The sequence below is a fragment of the Macrotis lagotis genome, chromosome 5 (assembly GCF_037893015.1).
Source record: "Macrotis lagotis isolate mMagLag1 chromosome 5, bilby.v1.9.chrom.fasta, whole genome shotgun sequence".
NCBI lineage: Eukaryota > Metazoa > Chordata > Mammalia > Peramelemorphia > Peramelidae > Macrotis > Macrotis lagotis.
The window spans coordinates 242,430,885-242,452,946 of NC_133662.1; the positions used below are offsets into that span (position 1 = coordinate 242,430,885).

The following is a 22,062-nucleotide window of genomic DNA, read 5'->3' on the forward strand; positions in this document are numbered from 1 at the left end:
ACCTAGCCTTAATCACTGAATGGGCGTTGTCTCAGTCAAACTGAGACCTGTTAAAGACCTTAAACTTAAAAAGACCAAGGTTTCTCACTGTCTCCAGGACCATCTCTATCTAGCTACTGGACCCAGATGACTCTGGAGGAGAAAGTGAGGCTGGTGACTTAAATCCAGTTCACTTGGGAGTCACAGCATCCCCTCCTTGACCACATGGTCCTCTTCAAGAACAAAAAAAACAAAAGGACAAATCTAGTCAACGTTATAGAAGTTGTAGACAAATTAATGCAATGTAAGTTCACCTGGGAGAAGTGCCTAAGAGTAGTAATAGTTACCATGAGTTTAGATGAAAGAGAGCTTATTTCTTCCTTCACCACTGTCTCACATCATTAAGTGTCCTTGTTCCTTACCAAGTCTATTCCTCCCTCTACTTGTTCAGACGATCCATTCCATCCTGTCTCCTCCAACAGAGTGCCCTCTCTGTCATCCCCACTCCATTTATTTCCAATTTCTTCCTCTCTCCCAGCTCATTTCCTGCTGTCTGTTTTCCTTATCCTGAAAAAAATCTTAACTTGATCCTTCCATCCTTACTATATCTTACCATCCTTACTATAATCCTTTATCTCTTCTGCCCTTTGCAGATCAAGTTCTCAAAAAGGGTGACCCACAAAAGATGCCCTTTCTCTCCTATTTTCTTCTTAACCCCTTGTAATCTAATTTGTGAACTTACCATTTCAGCTGAACATCACATATATTAGGAACTGGAGGCAAATTATACTTCTCCTCCAGAGCCTCCTGTTTCTTCCAAAGTTACTAGTGATCTCTTAGTTGCCAAATCCAGAGGCCTTTCTCAATCCTTATTCTCTTTGACAGCTCTTTTTGACATTGTTGATCACTCTCCCTCCTGATGCTCTCTTCTCTAGGTTTTTAGGACTTTTTTCTCTCCTGATTCTTGTCCTACCTTCTCTGACCACTCTCTATCTTGCTCTCTAACCACAGGTGTTCTGTCCTTAGTCCTCTTCTTTGGTTCTACTTCACTCATCATATCTCATCAGCTCCCAGAGATTTAATTACCATCTCTATGCTAAGTCTCAGATCTGTCCACCTGAATCTTTTGCCTGACCTCCACCTGTCTTTCAGGATCTTGAACTGGATTTCCAGTAGACATCTTAAACTCATTGAATGCATCTTTTCCTCTAAACCCTCCTTCCATTTCCTCAGGCTTACAGTATGCCTCTTACCCTCACCCTCCCATATCCAGGCTGTTCCCAGAACCTGCCAGTTTAACCTCTGCACCTCCCTCCTCTGACACTGCTGCCAACACTTGGATTATTGCAGTAGCCAGCTGGTGGGTCTTCCTTCCTCAAGTCTCTCCCTGTTCCAGTTCATTCTGTTTAGCCATTAGAATGATTTTTCTGATGAACCCCATTGGCTACCTATCACCTCCAGGACAAATGCAAAATGCTGTTTAATGTCCAAAGCCTTTGATGACCTGGCCTCGCCTATTTTTCCAGTCATCTTATACCTTACCCCCCAACATGTATTCTTCTTGGATCCAGTGATGCTGATCTCTTGTCTTCTTCACAAACATCTTTTGGCTCTGCCTAATCCCCCATGCCTGGAACCCTCTTTCTTCTCTGCTCTATTGTCCTCTCTGACTTTTTTTTAGGGTTTTTTTTTTTCACAAGGCAATGGGGTTAAGTGACTTGCCCAAGGCCACACAGCTAGGGAATTATTAAGTGTCTGAGGCCAGATTTGAACTCATGTCCTCCTGACTCCAGGGCCGGTGCTCTATCCACTTCGCACCTAGCCACCCCCTTGATGACTTCTTTTAAGTCACAGCTAAAATCCCATTTTTTACTGAAAGCCTTCACTAACCTCTCTCAGTTCTAGTGCCTTCCCTTTTGATCATTTCCTCTTGTTCTTTAATAGCTTTTTTGGACTATAACTGTGTTCATGTAACTGTTCTCATTAAATTGTAGGCTTCTTCAGGGGAATTTCCTACAGCTTTTGCCTCTTTTTGAATCCTTATCACAGTGCAAATAGTTAACTCTTAATAAATTTTGATTGATTGATAGATTGACTGCAGCTGTCAGTGGAATTGGGCCTTGATGGATAAGTAGGATCTTGTTGCTGATCCATCACAATGTGGTCATCTCTTTGAAATCTGCATGTAACCAAACTTTCAGATTTTATTCCTTAGTGGGCGTCTTTTTGCCTCCTAGCAGAGCACTAGGCTTCTAGCTCCCTGTTTTCCAACCTGTGTGCACTTATGATTGCAAGTTGTGTGCATATCTAATAATGCGTGACACAAGTGGGGGGGGATAGGCATCATCGAAAGTTGTATTTTTCAGTTATCTATTGCTTTAGAGCATTTGCATCATGAATTCTATACAGCCTTAGAGATATTTGATAGCAGACCATTAATGGTTTGCATACAGAATAATAACTCCCCTGGTTTTATTTTCTCTTGGAATAGCACTCAAGCTTTGCCTTTGACCACAGAAAAGTGGAAAAGCTGCTTATATCATTTTAGATAGAGAAGTGGGTTTGGGATATGTTGATTGTACAAGATGTTTTGGGCTATATACACACACACACACACACACACACACACACAGAGTGGGCTATATGGAGCATCTGCTGGTGTACTTAGACTAGAAAAGAATACACACAAAGGATCCATTCAGAGACTTGTTTCTCCACATTTCACATTCTAGAAAACTCATGATGGATTGATGTAATCCCCACGAGAAGGGCTGGGGTAGGTAGTTTTGTTGAAGATGGAGACGTTGTTCCAAGCATGAGTAACAAGATGCAAGAAGGCATGGGCTTTTTTGCATGGCTGTCTGGCCCAAGATCAGCATGGGCTTAGGTCATGCCTTGACACCCTACTCCACCCGGGCAAGCCGGGCAAATGTCTTTAGCAATCAGGTGAAAATCCCAAGGCTTTCAGCCTACTTTTCCTCCCCTTGCTCCACCTCTACTGTCTCCAAAAGCACAACCCCCTACTTCCTGTTCTCCCCTGCCTCTTGCCCCCTACCTAGCTAAAGGACTCACAACTTTTCCTTTCTGTTCTCTTTCCAGATGCAGTGGCAAAATGTTGAGCACGTTGGTGACCAGAGTCCATATGTCACCTCTGTGATTCTCCACATAAAGCAGAATGTCCCCATCATCCGTGATAACCTGGCTTCCACACGCAAGTACTTCACTCAGTTCTGCATCAAATTTGCAAAGTAAGTCTGGGACTTTTTTTTTTTTAATGATTTCCTTTTTGTCATTTTACCTTAAGAAAAAAATGGAGTTCTTTCCATTATCTGATTGTGATGCATTGTCTTGAGAACTATCCTTGGCCCTCCTATTATGAAGCTCTTGGCTGGCTCTTCCCTCCAGTGTTTGTCTAAGAAGGGCATCCTTAGAATCAGTTCAGCATTTAAAGAGCAGACAGTATCACAAAGCCGAATGGAACTGATGGGGGCTGCTAGGTGACACAGTGGATAGAGCACCAGCCCTGGAGTCAGGAGGATGCGAGTTCAAATGTTGCCTCAGACACTTGATAATCACCTAATTGTGTGGCCTTGGTCAAGTCACTTAACCCCATTACCTTGCAAAAAAAAAAACCCTAAAAAAACCCCCCAAAAACGAATGGTACTGATGTTTAGAGCAATGGATAGAGCACTAGCCCTGGAGTTGGGGAAGACCCAAGTTCAGATATGGAAATATCTAGTAGTTCTGTGTTCCAAGGCAAATCATTGGTGCCTCAGCTGTAAAAGGAAACTCCTGATATCACCTGCTTCCCTGGGGGATTGTGAGGATCCAGTGACATATTATTTGTAAAATGCTTTGCAGATCTTCAAGTGACCCATCAATGATGTGGTTGTTTATTAGCCAAGGTTTTGGGTGAAGCACACCAATCTCTTGGTATGCATAGTCAAGGACTTTCTTTAGTTATTTTTTGTGGATTATTTTATCTCCTCAACTATATTAGAAATTCTTCAAGTACAGGGAGCCTAGATTCTCTATCAGGGATTCTTAACATAGAGTTCACAGATCATTCTGCAGATAGATTTCAAGACTTCTGTGAACTGGATTGGAAAAAGGGACCCCTAGATTTCCCTGGCCTTGGTGGGGTCTCCTTTGTTTTCCTGGGTACTGTATGGATGCATTTACAATCACTGTTCTGATGTAATCCCCCGTCAGATGGAATCTGAGAAGCAGTTTTAGGCTTTCCCAAGCACTACCCAAAGCATCAGGACACACAGACAGGGCACCGAACCTCTTATCAGTCTTCAGGGTCGGTGCCTGCTTCCTGCTTGGGGCTTCCTTGTTTCTCAGGCAAGGTGGCAGGAAAAAACCCCAACTCTGAGCTTATTGCATATTGGCTCAGCCACTTTTCCCCCCAAGTGTTTATCCCAAGAAAGGCAAAGACCAACCTACTTCAGGTGTGACCCCAAGTAGTTCCCTTTACCTCCCTGTACCTCAGTTTCCTTCCCTGTAAAATGAGGGAGTTAGATGTAGGTTTTAGTTTTCTCTCTTGGGAGTTGGTCTCAGAGGTCTCTTCCAGCTCAGGAAGGATCTGTGATGAACCCACTGCATCCCATGGCACCAAACCAGATACAAAGAGGCAGTGAGCCATGTGCCCGTTCAATGGGGGAAGGATGCTGCAGTGGATTAAGTCCAGGGAGAGTGCCGGTGGCCTCCAGGAACTTGTTCACAGCTTTCTTCAAGCATGAGTTTGAAGACAGGAATATGAGCCCCTCGAAGCAGTAGCGGCTGCTTCCTGATTTCAGCCCAGCGTTCTGGGCTGCCGCCTTCCGGACTGCCCACTTCCTGGAGAGTCTGCCAAGATGAGAAAGCAGCTCTGGGGCATCTGCTGCTTCTCACCTTGATTCCCCAGCAGGTCCATGGGTCCATTTCAGGGCATTTGTGACTGAATGCAGAAAAGACGCATTTATCTTCATTCACCTCCAAATGGAATTGCATTTCCTTCAGATAAGCAAACATGCTTTTGAGAAAGGGTATGGTCCCAAGCTTCCCTTGATGCCAGAGCATTCTGTGGCCCAGAAAAATGATGTACTTCCATTAGAGTCAGATAGCTCCAAGTAGCCAGATAGCATCCAGGCCTTGGAGGCCTGTGATCAAGGAGCTGAGGACGGGTTCCAGGAGGGTCAGCCGGGGCTGACCAGCGCTGCTGCCATGGGCTCCCTAGTGACCATGCACCTGCACCTCACCTGCAGATTTCTCTCCCAAAAATCTCTCCCAGTTTTTGCTCAGTTAAGTTTGAGGTTGTTTTCTCCTGCTTTTCTCAACAATAAATCTTGAAGGAATAACAAGTATGGGCTGGGTTTTATACTCAACTTCAGTTCTCGTTTGTCAGGAAAAGGATATGGTGGGATCTCCAGCGGGGCGTTAATGTTTGCACTGTGGCAAATGAACTAAGAGCCAACATTCCCTCTTCTCTCTCTGGGTACTCATTAGTTTACATTAAGAACACCGCCTGATAAATCATATTCTGACGCTCCCCATAATCACTGTTAGAAATTCTGTCTCAGTGAAAATTTATTATGCTTAAAGCCTCCTACGGGGATTGCACAGGGGTTTGCTTGCTTTAGTGAACATAAAGAGAACCCAGACGTCCGTCTTCTCAGCTGGTCTCAGCACGAGCCTTATGTCCCGAGGCTGCCACAACCCTTTAGATGTCCCCTGAAGCCTCTCTGGAGGGTCCAGTCTGGAAGGAGTGACCTTCTGTCCCGAGGCAGAGCTCCCCATTTGGTGCCACTCACCCTCAAGTCAAGAGGGGAGATTTTTTTTAATGAAAAGTGTCACTCCCTGATCTCCACTTTGTTCTTTCTGTGCTTCTCCAGCACTAATCGGCCCATAGGGCCAGAGGTCTGGCTACAGAACAGGCCATCTAGTCTGAGCCCCTACTTTAAGGAGGAGATTAATTGTCCTACACAAGATCCTACAGAGAACAGACATCAGGTGAATTTTAACTCCATGGCTAGAGCCTCGTATGGCCCTCCCTTCTTCCACCCCTCCTTTAGCACCATCCACTGGACTTAGCTAAAGGTTGCTGCAGCCTGTAGGGATTGAGCTATTGGAAGTAAAACCCCCTGTCCTCCTCGTGACCAGCCTTGAAAGGTAGAAGCTCTCCCCGATGTTTTTTTTTTAGACTCGGGGTTGCTCTCATAGTGTTTCCTTTGGCATTTCTGCATCTGAGACCTATAGTAGCTTCATATAGAGACAGAGCTCTGTCCACTGTGTTGGGAGCCTCTCCATTTGTTAGACTACTCTTCCTCTGGAAATCCCTCTGGTACAGACTTGGCATTTTTTACTTGCTATCATGACCTATCCCCTCATAGAATGCAAGTTCTTTGAGGGGTCTATCTTTGTCTCCCCAGCGCTAGCGTAGTGCCTCCTATAGGAGAGATACTTAATAAATGTTTAGTTGAATTGAATTTTAAAATTTAAACTTAATAATGATCAAAAGCATATAACCCCTAAAATCCCAATTGCACATAATTGAATGTAAGCAAAGGGCCTGTGACTTTAGCAGTGTGGGTGTTTCCCACCAGAATAAATGAAGTACAAGAGGTGACATCGTTGGCCAGGGTCACACGGCAAGTGTCAGAGGTGAATTGGAACCAAGATCCTCCTGACTTGACGCTCAGCACCAGGCTGCTCCTCCAAGATCGCAAATGTATAAAATCTCACATAAAACTCATAGCATTTCACAAAGGAAAACTCAGCATATTAGACAAATGTAGACAGAAACCAAATCCACCTGAGGTTCCCTGGTCTTTGATTTTGTCTTCTGTTTTTATGTATTAATAGTTGTGTGCATTTCTTGGTCAGCTGATCTGTTCACTCCCCTCCCTGTGAGGGCGAGGAGGAGCTTTAAATGCATGTGGGTGCTTCTGTGACCTGAGAAGACATTTTCAGATTTATTGCTCTCTTTTCACAGCTCCTTCATTCCCAAGTTCATCAACCATCTCTTCAAGTGCAAGCCGATTAGCATGGTGGGAGCTGAACAGGTGAGAAACCCTGGCTCAGGATGTGCTCCCCAACCCTTGGGCTGCCTCACCTGGGTACAGAAAGCCCACAGGGAGTCCCCACACCAGTGATGACGACTGAGGGTAATGAGGATTCTTGGTTTGGGGATGCTTTGCTAGCACATGCTGACTGACTACCTCCAGTAACAAGGGTCCTTGAAAACTCCTCTTCCCAAAGCTAGCATGATGACAGGCAAGGTGGCTCCGTGGAAGTTCCTAAAGGACCAAGGCCATTTTCACCCTTCCACTCCTTGTAGAAATGTAATGGCATAAAATAACCTTAGAAGCAAACTGCTGTGTAGGCCTAGTCCACATGATGTGGTTTCTTGCAGAACCCAATGTGAGGCGGGAAAGCATTGGTGGCATTTGTTCCTGGTCCACCCTCCAGTTAACAGAGCAGCAAAGATGGGCATCTTGTGCTGGAGGCTACTTCTAAGGGCCACTGATGTGACTGGCCACCCCTCCTCTCTTCCTCCCTTCTGGTGGACTGGAGGGTCTCTGAGGGCAGACCTGTTGGTTTCTCTGTCTGTGTTCCCATCCCCCAGCACACAACGACTCACCTCTAGTAGGTTCATTAAACGTATTTGTCCAATTGAAGCATTGTCAGGCAGGACTACTACATGTCTTTCGTGTCTGAAGCAAGCCTGTCTTTTGTGGGGAACTGAGAGAAGGGGTTTTTTCCCATTGTTAAGAATTCTGCTTTCTTCCTCCAAGAAACATCAACCATAAAGTCCAGCTTCCCACTGCCAACACTTTGTATTTGCTCAGTCCTGACAGATTGTGTCCTTGCTGTCCTTGTTGATGTGAATCTGAACAGGTCCTAGCACTCTCTTTGCAACTTAATTCTAGGTGGAAGCCTCGAATGGCCAGGTTGGAAGGAAGGGCCAGCCCCAGCCAGAATTCACACCAGCCTGCCTTTTGTCAGATCGTGCGGAATTTGTTGTTGTTTTTGTTATTTTTGTTTGTTTTGTTGTTTTTGTCCTTTGTTCTCAAAGAATAGCCGCCAGTGAGATGGTGCCGTGACAAGCACATGAATTGGATTTGAGTGGGGGTGGGGGGAGGGGTCTGTGCTAAGTGTCCAGCCTCACTTTCTTCTCCAGAGTCATCTAGGTCCAGTGGCCAGATAGGAATCAGGATGCCCGGAGATGACCCTGAGGGGGGCAGTCCAGGGTTAAGTGACTTGTCCAAGGCCAGACAGCTAGGAAGTGTTAAATGGCATGATGTGGATTTGAACTCAGATCCTCCTGACTCCAGGGCTAGTGCTCTATGTGCTACGCCATCTAGCATCATCAATAATCATAGCTAGTGACTCTCTGAGTTTTCTCTGTGAATTATTTCAGGTGTGTGTTTTCTTTTTATAACTAGTGCCTAAAGAGTCTTTTTAAAATTTCTTTCTAATTTCATGTAAAACTAGTTTTCATCATTCATTTTTCTTAAGATTTTGACTTTCTCATTTTTCTCCCTCCCTCCTTCACGTCAGCAAGAAATCTGAAATGGGTTATACATGTACGATCATGATAAGCATATTTCCATATTAGTCAATGTTATAAAAGAAAAATCAGAACATAAGGAAAAAAGGCAAAACAAAGTTAGTTTTTTCTCTGGATGTAGATGGCATTTTGTATCACAAATCTTTTAGAGCTGTCCATGATCACTGACTCACAGCTGATCATCACACACAATGCTGTTATTAGTATGTAGTGTTCTCTTCATCTGCTCACTTCACTCAGTATCCATTCATGCAAGTCTTTCCAAATTTTTCTGAAATCAACCTCCTCATGATTTCTTACAGAACGGTAAGTAGTATTCTGTCACATTCATATGCCACTGTTTGTTTAAGCCTTCCTCAATTAATGGGCATCCCCTCAATTTCCAGTTCATTGCCACTACAAAAAGAGATGCTATAAATATTTTTTTACGTCTGGGTTTTTTTACCCGTATCGTATTTTATGATCTCTTTGGGATACATACCTAGTAGTGGTATTGTTGGATCAAAGGGTCTGCACACTTCTATAGCCCTTTGGATGGGGTTTCAAACTGCTGTCCAGAAAGGTTGGATCAGTTCACAACTCCACCACCAGTACAGTAGTGTTAGGGTCTAAGATTCCTGAGAAGGCCTCTGTCTGACCTAGGCCTCTTAATACCCTACAACACCTCTCTGGTGCTCTGAAGGGTGCCAAGGTTAGTCAGTAATCATTGAAGTTAAAATACAAGCCCAGCCAGGGTCCCAGGAGGGGTACAATGAAGCAGTCATTGACTGAGTCTTACAAGACTCCTAAGACTTCCCCCAGTATCTGAAATCCCTGACTCTTGCATATTCAACATAGAAAACTAATTCTTTCCATTGGAAATAGCAGAATGATGCCCCAACATGTGGTCTCCAATTTCATTAGCATATGAATCTGGGGATTCTAGACTGTGGAGTCTGTTCACTTACTGTTGAATGCAATCAGATTTTTCTGGGTGATTCCTGGATTCCTCTCCCCTTCGTCAGATCACACTCTGGTATGAAATTTCTGACTCCAGACTTGCTGAGGCCATTGGAAACATAAAGTAGATTTCACACCAAAAAATGTATTTCATGTGTCTACAGCTTTGCCAAGTCGTTGCTAGCTGACTTAAAGGATTTAATGTCTGATAGCCACAATCTTTTTGTTTTATTACATCAGTCCAGTACCTCATCTGTTTTTTTCAGGTTTGCTCTCCAGCCTCCTCCTGCCCCTTCTTTTACCTTTCTTTTTCCTCCTTCCTTTAGTTTCTCTTTCTCCCTTTTTCCCTCTCCTCCCTTTCAGCCCCTTCCTCCTCTTTCTGTTTTCCCTGTCTCTAGCCCCAAAAAGAGCATTGAATAATTCAGCACCTTATAAAGTCATGGGGGGGGCATGTGAATGAGTGGACTGGCAGATTCATTAAGCAATATGAATAATCACTTGTACTTTCACTCATGAGTGAGAAAACTCATAAGTCCTATTTAATTTTTCTCAGCTTGGAGACATAGCAGGGGAATCCATAGAAATGGGGGAGAAAAAGCAGGCTGTGCCCCCTCAGGACTCACTGCAGCTGGCCCAGGTTTACCTTTTTGGACAATACCTAGTCTCAGAAATCCACAAGGGTGGGTGGTGTAGCTTGAGCAGCCTGGGAAGGGGCAGGGGAACTGAGACAGGGAGACTCGGAGGCCCCAACAGATCCCTGCCATGTGACCCAAGTCATGACAAAGGCCATGAAATTCAAAGCTCCAGCCTGGCCCCATCTCAGCCAAGTCTGCTTTGCTAAGTTGATGGAGCCTCAACTTAGGATTCGCTGTAAAGCCTGAGCCTACTCAGAGAGAGGGAGAGTAGGGGCCTTACCCATTTCCTTGTCTGTGATCTCTTCTTGGTTAGTTTAAAATGTTTGAGTTATTCCCCTTCTGGTATCTGCACTGTCCTTACAAAGATGTCTGGAGCTTAATAGAGGTCCACACTGGTCTCCTGCCCATATTCATAATTCAACAAATTCAGCCTCTGGGGATAAAAAGACAAAAGAAAGGCTAATGATCATAGATCAGAACTGGTATGGACATGCTGCCTACAAAGTGGCGTAGGAGGGAAAGGGGTGGGGGTGGGGGCAGAATTAGAAATCCCTGTGGCAGGTGGAACTTGGAGCCAAGGATTCTACAAGATGGAGGAGAGGAGGGAGTGCCTGCAGGCAGGCATGGGGAACCACTGGTGCAAAGGGATGGCGATGGGAGATGGATCAGCAAATGCCCCAGATGTGTAGACAGGGCATGTCAGTAAAAGAGCCTCTGATCCTAGAGGAATGGGGAGCCATTGAGTTTATTGAGTAGGAGGAACACCTTGCCCAGAAGTGGACTTTTTCAAAACCACTTTTGCAGCCTCAGGGAGAGGCAGAGCCTGGGGTCCGGGAAGCCAGTTAGGAAGGGACTGTAGTAATACAGAGGACGTGATGTGTCTGAGCTAAACTAGCAGCCAAGTAAGGGACAAATGAGGGGGAAAGGGAGTGAGGGGACGAAGATTGTCAACTTCCATGACAGGAAGGAAGGGGAAGGATGGTTCATCATAGAGTCTGGATTGGACAGAGAGGACATAGAGCCGGTAGAGGAGTGAGAGGAAGGTACTCTGCTGAGGGATCAAGGTGAGAGTAAAATATGGATTTAGAGGTGAGAGTGGGGGACGTGGTAAAAAACTGGGAACAGATGATGGCATGTCAGTCATGGAATATGTATGTGTGGCAGGCATGAGGGGCTCTGACTACTACTGTCTGTGTAACTGGAGCAGCACAGTGGATAATGGCAGAGGTGGGGAAGCTCTCGGGGACGGGTGGGGTGGGAGAGTGAACCAGGCCCTGAACTCACTGGGAAAGAAGAGACCATGTCCTGGTCAGGCTAAACTGATAACCTGGATCTGGCCAGGATGAAAAACATGGCTAAAGTGAACCTCAAGGGAGAAGACACTGCAGAGGGATGTCAGTCAAGAGTCTGGAACTGACAGTACCTGGCAGAGAGGGTTTCTGCCTCCCTCACAGGGATTAGCAAGTCAGGAGTATAAGGGGGGAAATGCAGCAGTAGCAGTGTCATCTGGGGAAACTGGGGCTTAAAGAGAGCCATTTTTGAATAGAAGCTCCCTAGGCCCCCATGGGTATGGGAAACAAATTAGGAGTAGGTATTGATGCTGGAGAATGGAGGTGGACAGAGATGGGGGCTACATAAGGAGGGAAAGGGTTATTCTTGCAGTCCAGAGTTCTGTAGCGCTGGGATGGAGAAGGTAAGGGGCTCAGTGTATGCTGACCCTTGGGAATGAGTCTAGATGGAATAGGTGGGAGAATCTCTGCTGATGAAAGCAAGAACTTTACAAGAGGCAAGCTCTCTGGGTCTCTTCAGGCCTGTGGGTGGTGTTTCTAAATCTTGAGGTGTCCGAAAGCCTGGCCAGGAGGCAGGTAGTATTGCTCTGTGTTGGGGAGGGGGGACTTGGAAGCCCAGCCCCCTTTGCTCACCATGAGTAAGGCATGGTGCTGGGGAGTACAGATGACTCTTGGTGGTTTGGAGAGAGAAGGAACCAGCAGCTGGGGCTTAGGCAGGGTAAGGAAGAGCTTCAGAGAGATGGACTATGGCCCTTGAAACAGCTCATGAAGGAAACTGAGGTTCCAAGAAACCAAAAGTGAGGAGAAGGTGCTTCAGGGACATATGGGGGTCCCCTGTGCTCAGCACAACTACTGCCAGATCTGAGGTCTTCATGGCTCAACTCTGTGTCTATAATTTGCTGGCACTAGAAGGGAGCCAGCAGAAAAGGGAAAAGTGACTTGTAGAATGACAGGGACAGGACTTGGGGTCTCAAAGACACAGGATACTCCCAGGTAAGGAAATGCCCTTCTCTAACGGGGACCAGTGCCTTCTTTCCAAGTCTTTGCAGACCAAGTGGTGAAATAACTTACTCAGGTCACCTAGACAGTACATCACAGTAGCAGGACCCAGGGCCTGATGTGGAGCCAGCTCACTCCTTCCCCAAGACTGTCTCCTAGTAGAATAATGCTGAGAGCCGGGCATGGTGGTGCCTGCCCATACGTCCCTGCTGCCAGGGAGGCGGGATTGGAAGATCTCTTGTTCTCTGGAGTTCTGAGCTGCCTTGGCTTTGCCAAGTGAGTGTTCAACACGTTGGGGAGGCCAACAATTCATTGACAGGGCTCAGTGGGCCCAGGTTGAAACATGCAGGTTCAAGCCTCCATGCTAAGCCTGGGCCAGTTAACAGCCCAGGAAAGTGAGAAAAATGAACCAGGGAATGATCCTGATGCATCATTTTCCACTTGACCCTGGTATAGACAGTGACTAGGCTTAGAGTTAACCTGGGTGGCTTTGTAGCCACGGCCAAGGCTGCTGCTGCCCCTTGACCTGGGCTCCTCTCTTGTTCTTGCAGCTGCTGCTAGATACCCATTCTCTGAAGATGGTGCTCCTGGATCTGCCATCCATTGGCTCCCAGGTGGTGAGGAAAGCACCTGCCAGTTACACCAAAATTGTTGTGAAGGGCATGACCCGGGCTGAGATGATCCTGAAGGTAAGAGCTTGTTCCTCCTTTTCTGCTGGGCCTCTCTGATCATGTAATCTTTGCCTCGGGGCCTGATATAATGAGGCAGCCTCTGCTGAGAGGTCTAATAGCATATCTTGATGAGGTCATTAGTAGGAAAAATCAGTGACCCATTTAGTTTACAACAGGAATTCCTGGCCCGGTGAACTGTTAGCTCTCCTTCACAATGCTGCTCTGCCACCTACACCCCAGGACTGTGAAGTGAACCCAGAACAAATGTTGTAGTCATTGAAGCTAGCCAGTGAATGATTTGTGGGCCGAACTTTTAAAATTCCTTTGGAACAGACTCTTGCCTCTTGGAAGACTGGCATTGAGCAGGACAGAGAAAGGTTCTGAGACTGAAGCCTTCCCCATCTGCCACTTGATGGGATTAGAGCAGAAGGATTGATGGCTACCCCCTTTCATAGCACGTCCACAGCCACAGTGGACTTCAACAGGGTCACCCTTGACCAGCTTCTGACCTCTGGACTCCTTTTCCCTTCGTTCCTTCTCTCTTCCCCCAAAGTGGTCACTGGTGAGAACTTTCCACCAAATTGTGCTGTTTCTCTGGTCCCCCTTGGAGTCAGAGGTCCTGGGCTGCCTCCTGACTCTGCTTCTCTTCTTGAGGATGTTAGTCAAATCTGCTCTGGGCTTCAGTTTACTTTCCTGAAAAAGAAGGGATGAGACCAAATGACCTATCAAGTATCTTCTCTCTCACACTCAGTCCTGTGATCCCCCAGGGTGGTCGTGGAGGTGGGTGATGAGCAAACTAGGTGCAGTGAGGGTGGGCAGCAGGTGGTTTTCTTTGTTATGCCCTTTCCCTTCTTGCTATGGGGGTTTTGGGAAATGTTTTACAAAGTAATTAAAAATATAGTGCAAAATAGATCATGTTAATCTGTGATCTTCTAAGTAAGTCACTGTATCACCCAGAGGCATCTGTTTCAGCTCAGGTTGAACACCACTGTCTTGGTACCACCTTAGCAGCTGTACACTTCAAATTCAAGCTATTTTTAAAAACAGGCCAAAAGAGCATAATTAGGGAGGTCAAACTCCTTTCAGGATTCTGAAACAAGATGGAAAAAAAGTGGGCATTACTTATAATCTAGGAACATTGGAGGAAAGACACTGCTCTCATTCCTGGCCAGCTCGATGATTCTTTGCCAGAGAATATAGATTGGAAGGTATAAAGAACATGCCCAGATTCAGGAGCCTCTGGGTTTGTAGATTTGCTTTGTTTTAACTCTTTGGGAATTAAGGCTGTGCAGATTTGCAGGAACTAATAAAGTAACCATTTATTAAATGCCCAATTTCTGCCAAGCATCATGCCAAGTCTTCAGAGAAAAAGTGAATCTGACCCTGCCTTCAGTAGCTTCCATTCGTTTACTAGGAATGCAAAGAGAAGGGGTGGCCAGGAAAGGACATTTTGTGTTGAAAAGTCCTGGTGAAGATGAGTTGAGTCACAGGGTCATAGAGTGAATCCCTGCAGCAGGGACAGTATTAATTTGAATATGGTTCCAGAACTGGAAATGGGAGGAGCAAGGGCCTGAGTGTGGTGCTGTGGTGACTGGCAAAAAGATGGTAGGATAACAAGTGAAGTGTGGCATGCATCGTCTAGATAGAGGGCCACCATGGGGAGGCACTGACCAGGGCCCACTGGAGCTCCAAAATGGAAAGGGTCCAACCCTCTAGCACTTGGGTATATCTGGAGGGAGCAGCATCAATTGCGTTCTGCTTCTCTTTTGTTTCTGTTTTTTTAACTAAAGGAAGAGTTTCATGTAGGTAATATAAATAATTAAATTTTGTGTTCTTAATTTTAAAAAGCAGGAAAAAATGAAAGCCAAGAATTTCCTTCCAGTTGCATAAGAGCAAAAGAAAATAATTAAACTTTGTTCTGACTATTCTCTAGGCTCCTTTTCCTTTTAGAATCAGAGACAGGCCAAGAGCAGAAGCAGAGACTAAAATAAATGTCTGTTAGTGGCCTTTCGGGGACAACCAGGCTTTAGGGAGCAGAATGATCTTGGTTTTTTTTTTTTCTCCCCTTGTAGGTGGTGATGGCCCCTCATGAGCCGCTGGTGGTGTTTGTTGACAACCTCATCAAACTCCTTACAGACTGTAACACAGAAACCTTCCAGAAGATCCTGGACATGAAGGTCAGAGCCAGGATACCCCTGCCGCCCTGAGGACTGTCCCTCTTGACTTTCACTTCTCTTCTTCCCTTGCCTCCAAGATTCCTCTTCCTCTTCCTTGCTCCCTCTCCCTCTATTCCTTCTCCTTTCCTGTGCCATGGGTTTGTTTGCTAGTGGACAGAGGGCTAGAGAGAGTCACGGGCCTGGTGTCCAGATCTTGTTAGTGGCCCTGGGACTTCCAACCAGACATCCCACCTCTCACCTCACCTCTGCTTTCTCTTTTGTAAAATGAAGGGACAAGTCAGGTTTCCTCAGTGCCCTTCTGGGTGTGCTTCAGTATGAAGGGGCAGGGTCCAGAATATCCCCGCCATTTCTGTTGCCCCTCACCCCAGCACCAAGGGCCTGTGCACTTCTCTCAGCATCATGACCTCTTTTCTGTCCCCAGGGCCTGAAGAGGAGTGAGCAGAGCAGCATGCTGGAACTCTTCCGCCAGCGGCTTCCCACCCCACCAGCAGCATCGGAGGGTTCTGGCTCCACATCCCTGACAGCTCCCACACCCGAACAAGAATCATCCCGCATCCGAAAACTGGAGAAACTCATCAAGAAGAGACTCTAAGCAAGCTGGGCGGGGTCCCGGGTCCCCTTTGCCACTTGCCAGGCAGCTGGTTTGGAAGATCCTTAGGCCACCCCCTTCTCACTTCAACTCTCAGATCAGCATCATCCCTCCTGTTTTCCTGGGATATTTGGATTTGTTGATGTCCATTTGCCACATGGTGTTGTTATTCCTTCCCTAACCTGTGGAGGCACTTGGGGAGGAGAACAGGAAAGGGGGGTGGGTTGGGTAATATCTTCCACTTCTTGAGCCCCTGTTACCAGGAGCTGTTTCAACACCATCTCTACTCCCTAAAAACAGAGTCCCAGACAGAACAAGTGGAAGCTTCTCACTGTCATGTAATTTCTATGGATTCATTGCATGTCACCTTCAGCCATCCCCCCACCTCCCGCTTACACCTTGTTTCTCCCCTTCAAACTGCCTGTGGAGACCGCTGACTGCTTTCCCCCTCTCCAGTTAGAATTCTGTGTCTGATTGGTCCCCTGGGAGGGACCTCCAAGTCCTGAGCATGTGGAGGGACCGATGATATGCCTGCCCTCAAACCAATTTTGCCTTTGCCTGTCACCATTTGGCCAAGTGACATTTCTGCTCTTTGTCCAGCCTTTTCTGCTTCAAGTCTGGTTTCTCCAGCCTTGAAGGAAGCTCTCTCCCATTTGTGGGCCCAGCCCTCAGAGGCCGAGCGTCTGAGGATACAGTGTGGTCATTGCTTTGAGGAAACGGTTCTGCTCCACATCTTAGGAAGGTTGCAAAGGTGTATTTCCTGTTCCCATTTCTGTGCTCTTCTCTCCCTTTGGAGAGAGGGCCACTCTCACAGCCCCAGAAGCTTCTTAAGAAAGTGGTTGGGCTGAGAGAGGGAGGCAAATTTAGTAAGCTTATTTGATGAATTTGACACCTAACTGTGCAGAACTACGGGAAAACTGCTTCCTTTTCTACCCTTACTCTCCCCCTTTCCCTTAATTCAGATACAGTCCTTGTCCCTGTCCATACCTAATGTGAGTTTGAAATAGCAGGTGTTATATACACATATAACTGAAAAAGAGTTTCAGGAACTCATAAAGGAAAATATCCTACAGAACTGACTTTTAGACCTCCTAGCCTACCCATTGTACCAGTCCCTCCTTACTCCTTGAAATGTCCCTGGACCCTCTCTGGCTAATCTGACCTAGTCTTAGAGATAATATAGCACAAGAAAAAATGATTCCTCCTCGATCATTAGGAAATCATTTCCTGTGGCCACAGGAAGTGTAACAACTGCAGTTTGTTGGAAATCAATTTGGGGTTAACTGAGAACGACAGGAGAAGTGTGGCCCTTCCTGACCTATGTCCTTGCCTTAAGGATTGTGAGAAGGAAGGAGGGGATGCTTCATTTGTACCAAATCTGCTGTCAATGGAGGCCAACCTGACCTGTGAAGAGGGGAGAGGATGAGGAAGGGATTTGCAAAATTCATAAAACACCAAGTTTGAAAATCAAATCATAGGCTTTTCTTCCCTTTCCCTGTCTACTAATCATTTCTTCCTATTAACCTGTTTCCCTGATTTGGTTCATTGATCCCAATTCCCGTCTTCTGAATTCATTTCCTTGGTTTTGAATTTTTCTTGCTAATTAAGGGAACTTTTCAATCCCGGACCTCTTAGACTGCTGGACATTGATAAGGAAGACAGATGAAAAATCAGGATTTCGGAGCATATTTATAATGTGATTTTGACGGAAGACTGCAGAGTGGCTGACCAAGCTAGTAACAGGTTGACTTTGGAAAGGTCACTCAGCTGACATGAACTGGATTTTCTTCTTTTATTGGAAGTCAATTGCATCTCCTATGTACCCTTTCCCATCATATTTGGGCTGGTTGCTTTGAATTCAGTCTATGATTCTCTTCTGTCTTCAGGAGATTCCTTTTAGGTCACTGGCTCAGCAGCTTGTTGAAGTCCTGGTTCTCAGTATGTAGTGAGCTGATGTGTTCTCACTTTCTGGGATGATCTGGTGAGATGTATTTACTCCTCAATCCTTTGGATCTCCAGTACCTCCTCTCTGAAGGGGGTACCCCAGTACTGAACACTACAGTTAGGCCTTGTGTCGTGATGGAATGGAGAGATTTCTATAAATAAAATATATTAGACATCGTTCAGACATCACTGAAAATATTTGTTTACTGCTTAAATTTATAGTCGATGTTACGGACCTTGCCTCAAGTCTGACTTTTCCCTCAGTGACCATACTCTTGATATTCATGCCCACAACAGTCTTACAGTATTGCCCTCACTTCTGAGGAACCTGCCTGACAAGCAATAATTGGCAGCTTTTCTATATAACTTTAAATAAGGGCCTACTTCTCTCAATTGTCCAGATCCTTTAAGGAGAATAGAAAATCTCAAACACTTGGAAGTGACTTAAGCCAAATATCCGCATATAATATTGGTCATTTTCAACCCCACCCCCAGAAAGTGATGCCTGCTATAGGAGTTTTTCCATTTGGGTTGGATCAGTGGTGGTTCTTTTATTTGGATTATTTAGAATGAAAAATCAATAGACCTCATCTGAACAGGAAGAGTGTAGTAGCCAAGAGAAAGATTGGGAATACTGTCTGTAATGGACATAGAGACTGCTGAATGATGGCATCCTACAGTAAAAATAGTCATGGAATTTGCTTTATTCCTGAAGAAGTCTAAACTTCACTTTGATTTACAGAATGAATTAAACTGGGACTTGTTTTTCCCCCACCCAAAAACAATCAGCCAGACTTGCTGGTCTACATGTCAGACACTGGGGGACTGCTTTGCCCTACCTCCTTTAAACAAGAGTTTCTTCCTGCTTGCTCCCATCCAGTCGGTTCATTTGAGCAGGCTCACTAGCAGCTATTCTCCCAAAGATAAGGGTAGTAGAGCATATAGGCTAGCTCTGGAAAGATTCAGCAAATTACTGGAAAATCCACTGAGGGAGCCAGTGAGCTCTGCCAGATTTTGGTAGTTATATAGTGCTTTGTATTGAAATACCATAGCTACACCAGCTAAGGTGCCTTGGCTTCCTTTTTACATCTCTGCCATAGCCAGGGTGCTTGTAGGGTGAAGGCAAGTGGTTTATGTGTGTCTTGTTCCGGTTGGGATCTGTCTTCAAAATGAGCAGAATGGTGGCTAAGAGAATTGAGCCAAATATCAAATACACAGGCATATTGGAAAGCCAGTCTACATAAAGGATGTGTTTGTCTTTTGTATGTACAATAATTTGCTATTTCCTTGTATTTATCAAACTGGGTGCTTCTGGAGCCTTCAAATTGGACACCTAAGTAAGATGTAAATTTCCTTCCAATAAAAGGATGCCGTGTTTTTTGTCATAACTGTCTTTTATGTTCCCCATCTGGAAGTGATTTCTTGGTGTATATTGGAGCACGACACTGGAGCTAATTAAACCATTATTGGATGTCATTTGCTGGAATGAGTTTCATTACTGCTGACAGAAAGCAGAGTGGACAGCAGAGAACCACTGGGAAACCATGTGAGCACCCTGTTCATCTCTCTCTCTCTCTGTTGGGGGGGGGGCATCCCTTCCCTAAGGTCTTCTGACAAGCTGAAGATAGTGCACAGGAATAGGAAATGGTGGGAACAAGGACGTTTTAAAGATTCTTGTCTAGCAACAAGTCAAGTCAGCAAGCATTTTTTAAATGCCTACTGTGTGCCAGTCTTGACTTGTCCAACCAAGTGAGGCTGATGCCTGTGCACAACTCTCACATAAATCCAATTCACCCAAGTCATCCCCCGCCTAGTCGTTCAAAGAATGAACAATAGCTATGGGCCGAGCACTGTGCTGAGTTAAGTCCTGGGAGTACAAAGAAATACATTAAGGAAACCTGCTCGCCTAGTCTAGTGGAGAAGACCACAGGCAGACAAATATTCACAAAGAAATTAAAGGCAAGTTAACTTGGGGTTGTCTTAGAGGGAAGGCACGGAGACTAATGAGCACTGGGGGAGGCTTCCGATAGAAGGTGGAGTTTTAGCTGGGACTTGAAGGATGCCAGAGAAGCCAGTTCATTATCACTGAGTCACAGAGCTACGAACACGGCCATAAGCTGGCCCCCTTTTGCCTTTGCAGGTTATGAAGGGCTTTAAATAGCAAACAGGAATCTGTGTTTGGTCCTACAGAGGATGGGAAGCCTGAGATGGAAAACATCATAGAGGACTTGGTTGCATTTGTACCTTATGAAGATTAGTTTGAGGACTGAAAGAGAGGATGATTTGGAGTGGAGAAAGACTGGCGGGAGAAACCAACCAACAGGCTATTGTATCGTACAGGTGTGAGGTGATGAAGCCTGCACAAGAGTGGCTGTGGTGTCAGAGGAGGGACATAGTCAAGAGATGCTATGAAGATAGAAATGTCAGACCTTGGCCACAGTTTGAATGGAATAGTTGAAAATGAGAAGACATTTAAATTGTGAACCCAAGTGATGGGGAGGATAGTGATGCCTGTGACTTTAATAGGCAATTTTGGAAGGGAAAAGGTTTTGAGAAAGAGAAGTTCAGTTTTAGACATGAGTTTAAGAGGTCTACAGGACATCCATTTTGAGACTTCCAATAACAGGAGGATGTGAGATTGGAGGTCAGAGAGAGGTAGGGTTGTGTAAGTCTTCAAATCATCTGCCCTAAGATGTTATTTGAATCTGATATGATCGTCAAGCAAAAGACTTGGGAACAAAATAGAAGAACTGGATAGAGCTTTGGGGGACATCTCCATTTATTGGGCATGACCTGAATACAGATCCTGCAAAAGAAGACTGAGGAGTGGTTGGATAGGGAGGAGAAATCTGGGGAGAGCAATACCCTGAACATCTGGAGAGAGAAGAGATGATCAAGGAGAGTGATCAACAGTGACAAAGGCTAATGGGCAGCTAGGTGGGTCAGTAGATAGAGAACCAGGCCTGAAGTTAGGAGGTTCTGAGTTCAAATCCAGCCTCAGACACTGTGTGACCTTGGGCTCATCACTTTACCCTGATTGCCTTGCATCCAGGGCATCTCTAATCATCCTGATTCATATCTGGCCACTGGACCCAAATGGCTCTGGAAGAGAAATGAGACTGGGGACTTAGTGCAGCTCCCCCCACCCCCGTCCATATACATAAATGACATCACTCCTTGATGTCATGGTCTTCTTCAAGAATGAAGGATGATATAAAAAAATTTAAAAAATTAAAAAAAAAGAATGAAGGATGATAATAATTACCTAGCTGTGTGACCTTGGGCAAATCACTTAATCCCATTGCCTTGCAGAAACCAAAGTGGGAAAAAAGAACATTGGTTTAGTGGATAGAGCACTGGCCCTGGAGTTAGGAGGACCTGAGTTCAAATTTGACCCCAGACACTCGACGTTGTGTGACTCTGGGTTAGTCACCTTATTCCAATTGCCTTGCAAAAACAAAACAAAAATAAATAAACAGTGACAGGCTACATAAAGGTCAAGGAGAAATGAGGATGGAGAAAAAGCCTTTGGACATGATGAGACTATAGAGCATAAGAAGGAAAGAAGTGATTATAGACACCCTTGGACTGAAGCAGACCTCTTCCTCTGCTAAGTGTCCATAAGGAGGTGAACTACTGGCTTTGTCCAGTAGCTTTCCCAGAGGTTTGAGTTTCCCTTTGGCTGGCTTTTCTTCCAGATTTCTGTTCAGGAAACCAGCTAACTCTTGCAAGCTGTATTTATATTTGGAGCCATTTGATTGGTTCCCTCAAGAATAAGAAAACTAATTTTGTATCTTCAGTTACTGCTTGGTTGTTTGTGGATCTTCTAGTTTTATTTTATTTTCATGAAGGCCTTGTAGGGAAGTTTTAGCATAGAATTTTTTAGGTCATGTTCTCTTTTTTTAGTTTCACCTTGTGTTTCTTAAGGATTACAGAATCTCCCTGTGTTATCAATTTTGGGGGGATAACAGAGGCCATCTCCTCTAATTGAAACCTGATCTTGAATCCCCTCTGCAGTGGCCTTCAGGGTGGTCATACAAGCTTTGCCTAAATCCCCCTGGTCTAGGGGAACCACCCCCTCAAATCAAACCCAATATATGTTTCTACAGCTCAGATTATAAGGATCATTTTCCTTATATCAGATCGTCACTTTGTATAGTGTCTTTGTGCAGGCAGCAAGAGGAAGGCCTGGTCTTCTGGACTTCGGGACTTTTTCCTAAGATTATAGCATTTGGGGAAGTAGGTGGCTTACCAAGGAACTCCTTAGTCACACAATGGATTTACCT

General features: G+C 45.4%; 1 protein-coding gene across 2 annotated transcripts in view; it reads left to right on the forward strand.

Annotated features, from left to right (window-relative positions):
- VPS53 (VPS53 subunit of GARP complex) overlaps positions 1 to 20,909 on the forward strand; it is a 125,104-nt gene extending 104,195 nt beyond the window's left edge. For both annotated transcript variants that reach the window (XM_074189157.1, XM_074189158.1), the window contains 5 exons: positions 3,079 to 3,227; positions 6,956 to 7,025; positions 12,947 to 13,084; positions 15,139 to 15,243; positions 15,665 to 20,909. In XM_074189157.1, the coding sequence (XP_074045258.1) occupies positions 3,079 to 3,227; positions 6,956 to 7,025; positions 12,947 to 13,084; positions 15,139 to 15,243; positions 15,665 to 15,835 (633 nt within the window). In that variant the 3' untranslated portion in view covers positions 15,836 to 20,909. The remainder of the gene's footprint in view (positions 1 to 3,078; positions 3,228 to 6,955; positions 7,026 to 12,946; positions 13,085 to 15,138; positions 15,244 to 15,664) is intronic.
- The last annotated feature ends 1,153 nt before the right edge of the window (positions 20,910 to 22,062 follow it).